The sequence below is a fragment of the Nanorana parkeri genome, unplaced genomic scaffold (assembly GCF_000935625.1).
Source record: "Nanorana parkeri isolate BGI_ZX_2015 unplaced genomic scaffold, ASM93562v1 scaffold319, whole genome shotgun sequence".
NCBI lineage: Eukaryota > Metazoa > Chordata > Amphibia > Anura > Dicroglossidae > Nanorana > Nanorana parkeri.
The window spans coordinates 1088049-1097461 of NW_017306587.1; the positions used below are offsets into that span (position 1 = coordinate 1088049).

At 38.7% G+C, this 9413-nt stretch overlaps 1 protein-coding gene across 2 annotated transcripts in view; it reads left to right on the forward strand.

The window, feature by feature from the left end:
- Nucleotides 1–4490, forward strand: part of AGPS (alkylglycerone phosphate synthase) — a 161280-nt gene extending 156790 nt beyond the window's left edge. For both annotated transcript variants that reach the window (XM_018558082.1, XM_018558081.1), the window contains exon 21: nt 3758–4490. In XM_018558082.1, coding sequence (XP_018413584.1) covers nt 3758–3879 — 122 coding nt within the window. In that variant the 3' untranslated portion in view covers nt 3880–4490. The remainder of the gene's footprint in view (nt 1–3757) is intronic.
- The last annotated feature ends 4923 nt before the right edge of the window (nt 4491–9413 follow it).

Consider the following 9413-nt stretch of genomic DNA (forward strand, 5'->3'; position numbering starts at 1 on the left):
TTCATCCTCTTAATTCCTTGTTTTACCATTTTAAACATAAATAGACAGCCCGGCGACCTGAAGTGCAGTCTAAACCAAACCTAGACATGGTCCCAAACATTACTGGAAAATGCAGCGTAATAGTTCCTCCATGCATAAATCATATTTAGGGCAAACCTCCAGTGTGTGTAGGTTTTTTTAAGTATTAAAAAAAATTATAATCTTTTGATCGCCACTATGTAGGCATGTAGAAGATGTAATACCTGGGCAATGGGAAGGCATTTATTAAAACTACTATATTGAGTTGTATAAAATACTTGCAGTGTTGTCTCCTATTAGGTAAGCTTTTCCGATAGTACGTGGGATACATAATTGAGGATTTACCAAAGTTTGTAGAACTGTTTTTTCAGTTACTATGCAGCTCTATTATATAGCATTGCTTGCAGAGACTATTTATTGTTCCAGAGATGTTTTTTCCATCCTTTAGAGATGAAATAGTCTAGCATTGAATAGAAAAAACAGATTCCAGTTTTGAACAGAGCAATCTTGAAGATGCATAAAAAATGTGTTCTGCCTTACCTTCTGTCCTAAACAAACATGACATAAAAAGTTACTCTGCGGCAGTATCGTTAGTTATTCTGATGACAGTTTGATGGCCAGAGAATTGAGTACAAAGACTACTCCACTTTAACTTCCCTGTAAAGAAGCCTTTCCATCACTTACACTGACGGGTGGGATTATGTCTGCAACTGACAAGACATGTTTGTGTTTCACTGTGACCTGTTGCATATGGTACACTGTTGCATATGGTACACTGCTGGTGACTTATCCAGGAATCCGTGTACATAAATAAACTCTATAGAAATATGTGCTTTCAATTTATTGTAAAACACGTGCAGTGTCCAAGAATGCAATTTATCCAAATTTTTTAAGCAATTTATATCATAATATATAAATGAGCTGTGGACCCACAGTCTGGAATTTCACAATCTGGGTACAGTTTAAAAATGTAGATAATGAATGGCTGCTTTTCAACCTTTTATATTGCCTGTTGATAATATACATCACAAGTTATTGTGCAGCAGTAGTTGACCATGGTAAAGACAAATATAAGGTTCCGTTCATTATGCTGTGGTTTCATTCATTCAGATTGTTATCTTATTTTAATTTTCACATCAGAATATTCAGTGCATAAAAAATATCTATCACACTAGTTTTTTTTTTATATGAATTACATTTTGACTATTAAAATACAATTTGTATTCTATTTTATTAAATACTTATAAATATATTATTTTTGTATTATATTTAATGAGTCATTATTTTATCGTCATCTGGAATGGCTCCTATTTCTGATCTTTATAATACAGAGCTGTATATTCAGCTATACCGTGCAATTTATGATTATTTAAGTAAGAAAAAAAATCTGATCATGGAAATTAACAGATAATTCAGGAAAGCATAACGTGGAATTTTTATTTCTATGCATTGATTACATAGTGTGTCTTGTGTGCGATACTTTATCATAGTATTTTGAAAGGTGAACTTGGCACTGGGGTTCAATGGAAGTATAATTTACAGAACTCCAAATTAAGGAAAAGTGTCATCTATCAATATAGATACAGTATTATGTACCAATTTCTTCTCACTTTTTTTTTAGTAGTGTGCATTGATTCAGGGAAGAGGAAAGGGCCAGTGAACGATGGGATCCCTTCAATGCATGGGAGCCAGAATTCAGTCGCAGCAGTGGAAGTAGAGTGCTGTGTGTAATATCCGGCATAAATGCATCTGTGATTTATACAGAGAGGGGCAGCAATCCACTTAGGACACTTATTAGATGTTCCTTGTTTTTTTCTACTTTAACGAATACAATAAAGTATTCAATGTGTCTTTTATATCATCTATAGTTCAGTTTTAAGTTTAAAGATGTGTTCTGCACTTTTGACCGTTCTTCTCAATATTTAAAAAACCCTGTAAGATAAAGACATTTTGGCGTGTTACTTTCTGTACTGAAACAATTGTATGTATTTGTATACATCAGTGTTTGGTTTAGCGCACTCTGGTTAAATCAACAAATATAACTTTTCTTCTTATCCCTGGAAACAGCAGTAATTTAATCATGGTCCAAGAGTTGTATGTGGCTACCCTAAGCAATTCATTTAACTTCATTGCTGGAGCTGACGACTTCCAGCCCTTTCCCCTCTGGGTGTTTTGTACTTGTAAGAAGCTTAGCAATGACATTCCCAAATACTGTCCACACTTTACCCCAGCTACAGCCTGTGCAAATATAACACATGGATTTTTCTAATATGAGAGAGTGTAGAGAGCTGTGGTATACATTTAACAATTACCCATTTTTCCACCTTTTATCAGTCAGGTATAGTAAAAGCAAGACCAACCTGTTTCTGGGTGGGCAGTAGTAGTGCTTTTATTTGTTTGTCATTTAAAGATTACATATAATTGTTTGTTTTTTAAATATAAATCTTGGATCTAGGAATCCATATGGAGGCAAAGAACCTGTAGACTGAGATGTTAGTGATGGAACCAGAGCTGCTTAATGAGATGATATAAGACTGGGAGGATTCTGTAGTAAAGTGTTGCATGCGGGAAGAGGATACTTCTGTGAAAGTATAGCTACTAGCAGTTGGTCATCTTCTGTGAATTACAAACTCTAGATTTACCATAGGGCTGACATCTTGGACCCAGAAATGGGTGCTGACTCAAGCCAGACATCGCAACAAAGTTGGCAGCACCAATCTCTTAGCGGGCAGAAGTGTAATGGGTGTCATTTAGAATTAAGATACCTTATTGCGGGTTATTCTCTTTACCATCAAACAGGATATTTTCAAATTCCATTATCATTTCATTAGTACACTTTATGTAAGCTTCACAGAAGACTGGGTATTCTTTATTTTGTAGATAACATCCAATTCTAACTTTGTTTCCACATATGGTATAACTTGGATAGTTTTTGCTTTTTATGTTAAGTATTGTTTAAGTGGTCTGCTGTTGGTTTCATGGAGTTATGCTGCTATGCCAGTAAAAGCAAAATAGCACATTAATAATATACACAGTGATATAAAGCAGATTTATCTTTTATTACTAAATGTATGTGTTATCTGTAGGTAGTTGGGAAGAATTTTATAAAAATCCGTATGTTTGTCCTGTTCTAGTTTTGGCGGATAACATTGTTTGCAACGATTGGTCGGTACTTTCCAGTCCCCAGCTGTTTGATGCACATAGAGATTTTAATAGGGTTTCACACTCAGTGCTTAATGCAGTAAAAGCCTAAAATATGTTGCTACTATGATCTCTTTTCAGGTGTCTTGAAAATACACAGGAGATTTTACTTTGAGAGAGCAGTTTGACTTTTCCTCCTCAGTGGGGATTTTTTTGTCTTTAATAGATCATTAGATTAAGATTTGAGTTCTTTGGAAATAAATGTAGTTACCATTTCATTATTTGCTAAGCAACCCATAATCCCTGCCTAAGCCTCATCTGCATTTTGCAGTTTGCAGAGAAAGCAGGCGATGGCTGAATGCAGGCTTCCTTTGGGAATAAAGCGAATGTAATGAGCTTGATAGTCTGGTGGGCTCAATAAATCAAATAAAGGAAAACATTTCTCATTTCTGAATAAAAGCATTTATCACCCCGTGTTTATTCATTCATGGTCACAAGATTGATTGGCTGCTTGTATCATGGATATATACCAAAGCATTTATTTTTATTTATTTAATTTATTTTTCTGGTTTCTGTCCCCTCCCTCCTTCTCTTTCAGTGGGCAAGTTGAGGAAGCAGTGGCTGAAGGACAGCATTTCAAATGTTGGAATCGGCATGCTCCAATCAGTCAAGAATTACGTGGACCCCAACAATATCTTCGGCAACCGAAACCTTTTATAAAAGCGGCTATCTGTAATTCCATTTTTGCGTCCAGATGTTTTAATACTGTACAGTTATCCCACTATAACAGCACAGTCAGGACAGGCTTGAGGAGGCAGAGCTGCAATGTGTGATGAAGTGAGAGAGGGAGAATGATTTAAAAAAAAAAAATCATTTTTTTTTTTATGTCGATCAAATGTCCTTTTGTTCCAATATTGTTGAGGAGCAGTCTTGCTAATAATTGGGCTTGGCAGTCAGTATTAAGGGGGACAGCTGTGCTTTGCCGACTGCTCCTGACCCTCCAGACATGTTACATTAACTTGCCCTCTCTTGTCGGGGGCTTGAAAATTCACTTTGTCTCAGCCATGCTCTAAACCTAAAATGCATAGCATGCTGCTCTCTATAGCAAAATGGCAATTTCTTAAGTTAGTCAGGCGAGACATTGATTTATCGGGATCGGTTTTTGCAGGCCAGGGCCAGTGCTAGGGGTAAACAGTTTACTTTCTAACCAATTCAGACTAACTTCGTTATAGTAAAATTAAAAGCCATCTGTGCACCAGACATAATTGTTGACAATTAAGATAAGCAGCGGTCTTTATGAAGTGTTTCAGTACAAGAATATGGATTATAATGAAGTGGCCTGAAAAGCCACTTACTGAAACCCTGTGAAATACAGCATTCCTTTCATTAAGCTGGAGGTTCATTCACCTGTCATCACATTCACTGCAAGCCAAAAATAGAGGGTTTGATTATTCCTCATTGTGGGGACATGCAAATCATTCCTTTACATCCAGTGGCCAACTGTGCATCCAGGGTCTCTGCATTATTGCACTTCAGCTATTATGTAGCTTGCATAAAGGTGGAGTAGGCCATATGTGTGGTGTAAAGCAATGATTTGGGGATGTACAACTGGCCACCGAAGCATAAAGGCCTAAGCCTACTGAACAAACGCTCGCAAAAACACAGCAAATGTGTCTCTGCCTTATTAAAGTACTATAAAGTTTGTCTGGAAGACAGTAACTTGTGTTGCTCATAGCAATCAGTGGTTCTTCCTCTTGTTTTCAAAGTCCAAGTTAGAAAATAAAGATTCCAATTGCAACATAGGCATTCCCTTTTTTCATAATAGGCCCAAATATTTTCAATAGCTGATTGTAAAACGAAGATATTTAGTGAAAGAAAGAAGATCTGTTTATATTGAGTCAGGAAAGTGAAGACACCAATGACCACTCCTATTTTTAGGCACCCAATATTGACTTGTTTTCCGGTGAATGTGCATCCAACATTCATCAGTATTGGAGATGTTGTAATGATGGCAATCGACATCCATAGCTGCAAGCTATCTCTTCCCCTATAAGATCCCATTTAAAATTAGAACACTCTCTAGAAGAGAAATTTGAACATTCTTCCCTAGCGTTAAGGCTGATCATACACATTACAAGCTGACTGTACACAGGTGCAATCAACTTTGGTAGAACTTTAGATTTACCAAAACTGTAATATGAGGACCTACCTAAACTATCCAATTAAATTGTATCCAATAAGGCAGGTCCTTGCACTACATACTTGTTGGATCTTAAGAAGATGTATAATCCGTTTGTAATGTGTGGAGAGCTTTAGATGGCCTAGAAGTTAAAGGGAATCTATCAGAAAACTAGATTTCTTGATGGAAGCTTCCATTCCTCAACTAGCCTGCCTCATGGTAGCCCTGGAATGCTGACATCACTTGCAATGAATCTAGACGGCATAGAAACCGCTCCACATCTGGTATGCAGCATGTGAGCCTGGGAATGAACATAAGTTTATTTAAAAAAAAAGTTGCAGCAGGTTTTTAAAGTGCTTTCAGTCAGAAGTTGGTTCAGTTACTGAAAGATCTGCCTCCTCTAGCCAGCAATAGGTCCGGGGGAAAAAACACATGGGTGCTTAGTGATAATACTGTTTGGATTACTGGGCCCATGCTTGAGTTAACGTGTGGGCTCTGGAAGGTTACATGTGCGGCGAAGGGGTAATTGTAAATCAGCGTCAACCAAGCAGATGCTCTAGGCGCTCATGTACTGCCGGTGTTGGTGAGCATTCAGCAGGCATTAAAGCTGAACTCCATTAGCATTTCACTAGCCGCTAAATAAAGTTGGGGATGTATAGATATATATGAGTCATACCTGTCAAAATCAGAAACTCTGCTTATCCAGACACTCCTGCCAGATCGCACAGATGATGCTGATTTGTCAATGAAAGAGCATTAGTACTCTAATGACTGCAGCAGAGTCTGATTGGCCCCTAGTGTTTCTTCTCCCTCTCCCATACTGTACAGTGTATTACCAAAACCATTTAAAAATACAGGTAATGAATTTAGCTGGAGTTCAGCTTTAAGTGCACTCACCAAACTCTTATAAACCCATTTAGTAGATAATGTGGATATACAGCAGGTCTATTCTAGCACAGAGGAGGGTTTAAAAAGTGTGGTTTTAGCTTACAAGTTTAAGAAATTTTCCATGACAGAAGAGCTCTGAGACATGTGGAAAGAACAGGTTAGCTATTCAGGATGCTGTGAATGCATCTCCTCCCTTTACAATCCGCTGCCTGACAAACGGGCAGCCTTCTGTACTGTTTAGTGGTAAAGGCTTTTCATAATGTGTGGCTAGGACGCACAAAACGGCTGGTCCTCATTTCCTTGTCAGAGGGTGGCAGCTGCTCTGTGCTGGAGCATCCCTACCGAGACAACAAAGTCTGATTCTTGGAAGTGTCTGCAGAAACAGCTGTTCACTCTGCCTCCTAGTAGACTGTCTCCTGGGAGAACAGGCACATAAACACCATCAAGCTTTAAAGCAGAACTCCAGTCAGTACAAAACACCAGTAAATCTACACAACCTGTTATCTGGATGTGCTCTTAGATATTTTTGGTTTTAATATGAGCTGCAGTGTTACTGGCACAGTGAAGGTAATACTATGCAGAGCTCTGCCAGTTGTGCACTTTTGCTTGTGCTGTCTCTGAGTTCCTCTTTAAGAAAGGTTCACTGTTTTGATATTTTCATGATCCATTCCAGTAACATTGAATATATAGGGGGACTGCAGGCAAAATATACAGTGGAAAAAACTATTTGCTACTGTCTCCTTTTTTGGTTTTGGTTGTACCGTTTTGGAAAAAATAAAATATGTCTAACAAAATCAAGAAATCCTACTGCATCATACAACACACAGCCTTGATGAGACTCCACCCCCTCTTATACATATTGCTTTAATAAGGAACATATGATAAAGACACTGACACCAACTAAAACAAATGCTGGTAAAATCAGCACGTGTAAATGCTTACTTCCAGTGCTCTTACTTTACATAGATGATTTTTTCATGTGCCTTTGAACTTGCTAGAAATTATGACTACTCCAGAAAGAGTGAGTTCCCTAACGCTGCCCCTTCTCTACTTGTAAATCATAGCCTTCTCTTCTGGGAGTGGCTTATTACTGTCTGTGTTGGCCCAACTCTGCCTCTCCCTTCAGCTTACTACATAACCTAGAGGAAAACTATAGACTGTCACTTGAGTGACCATTCTGAGGCTGCTGACATCACATCCATGATGGGGGTGCCCAGAAGCAATTTCAGGGATTTTGGATGTCTGCACACTGGAGGATTTTGCACGCAAATAACATGCCTAAAATAAGAGCTGAACCTTTCTGGTGACCAGCTGCAGAATGTTAATTTTTGTGACAACTGTCCAAAACATGACAAATTGTCCAAAATGTTTATGGCTGTATGGTTAAGAGTGAGAGACTTTATCTGATGATAGTTATTTCAGCTAATTATTTTTTAATATTGATTTTTTTATATATATTTTCTGCCTTTTCCCAGTGTTGGTGTATTACTCTCTGCCCAATTACCATACCTTTTAATATCCAAATCTGACTAATGTCTGAACATTGCAACCATTTATGGTCCCTGACAGGGGAAAGAGCAACAAAACTTTATTTTTTTGTCTTCAAGAAATATATAGTGATACATTACAGATGTTTTTATTGCACAGCAGTAAATGGGATACTGCACAGATTCCTAGAGAGTGATGGGACTTGTGCATCCATAGTATCCCATTTCCACTTTACTACTATCTGTTGAACAGCTGGAAAATTAACACACTTATGAGGAAACTTACTCTTGTTGCTATGCCACCATCTTTTTATGAAAACCTAATTTACAGCATTGTGACGGTTTCCAGCTCCCAGTGTTCCTGGGTTTAGTGCACTGTATCTAACTAAAAGAAGAGAGTACAAATATGTCAGCTGTTGTGGGAAGCAGGGAAAGCTTTAGTAAGACCAGGTACCGAACACTTCTAGTGTATCCAGCACTGTTCTCCTATAAGCAGATGTCTGCCGTGATAGGAGGACATTGCTGAAAGCTCAGCTACTTCCCTTCTGTTCTGGATCTGGACTGTGGTGGTTAGATCTAGAGCAAGAGGAGAGAACTGAGAAGGTGTGCCAGTAACCTTGTAATGCCCAGAGACAGCCCAGCCTTGTGTCTTGTAAGCAGTGATCTTTCTTTCCTCTGCTGGATTATGAGGAGTTTCTTCTCCCTCCATAACCCTGTGCCCTGAAGTTGGTGTCCATTATCTTCATGAACAGTAGGTGATTTTGCCAACATGCATTTTTTTTTCATTACAGGTGGCTCGCTCCTATTATGGGCAAGTCTGTTTTTTACTTTGACCATTTATAATTTAACACGGTTGCCAACCCTGGATCTGGCTGGCATCCCAAACTGCAGAGTAATGAATAGAGATTGCTTTCTCTCTACCACATGACAGTTGGGGAAAGTCCACCACCAAAAGGCCTTCATGTAGCTTTTTTGGGGAATGGATCACTCTTCACTACACCATGTGATGAGTAGAGGAATTCATATTCAATGCTATGCTGAACTGATGTAGACCAGGAGGAGAAGACAAGCAGTGATACCTAATCTAATATAAGTCTGACAGTTTCAGAGCATTTCCCATTTACCCATAAGGGAGCAATCATCAGTTCAGTGAAGAATTTTCCCTCTGGTTTTCAGTTAAAATAATCTGTGACATGCAAAGCTTTTGAGTGGTTGTACTCTTAAGCAGACCTGTGGTGGGAAAGTGAATTGTAAAGCACCACTTACACTGGTTAGCAGGTACCATGCCACCTTTGATTTGCTGTAGAACGCCTGGTAACCCCTAAAACCCGGGGTGCTTTGTAATATAAATACTGGGCTTCCTACTCACTGCCTCTATCCCTCTTCATTGTGATGGACAACCTTACTACCAATCAGGTAATGTGCAGCATATGATGGGGCTAGCAACCAGGCAACTGGTTTTTGTGTTTATATAGAGGATTTTGAAGACCGAAGGCAGTAGGCATCTGCCAACCAGTGTGCTATGGTGCTCTACAATTTGTTTCCACCCACATCTTTGCCTTGTTAAAGATGGCAGATAAACCTGAACTATATGCCCCTGTGTTCATATCAATGGTGTACTCATATATGCCTTCTGAGAAAGCTAGCTAGAAGGCACAAATGCGCACTCCTCCATTTGTGCTATAGGCCGGCTGACATTC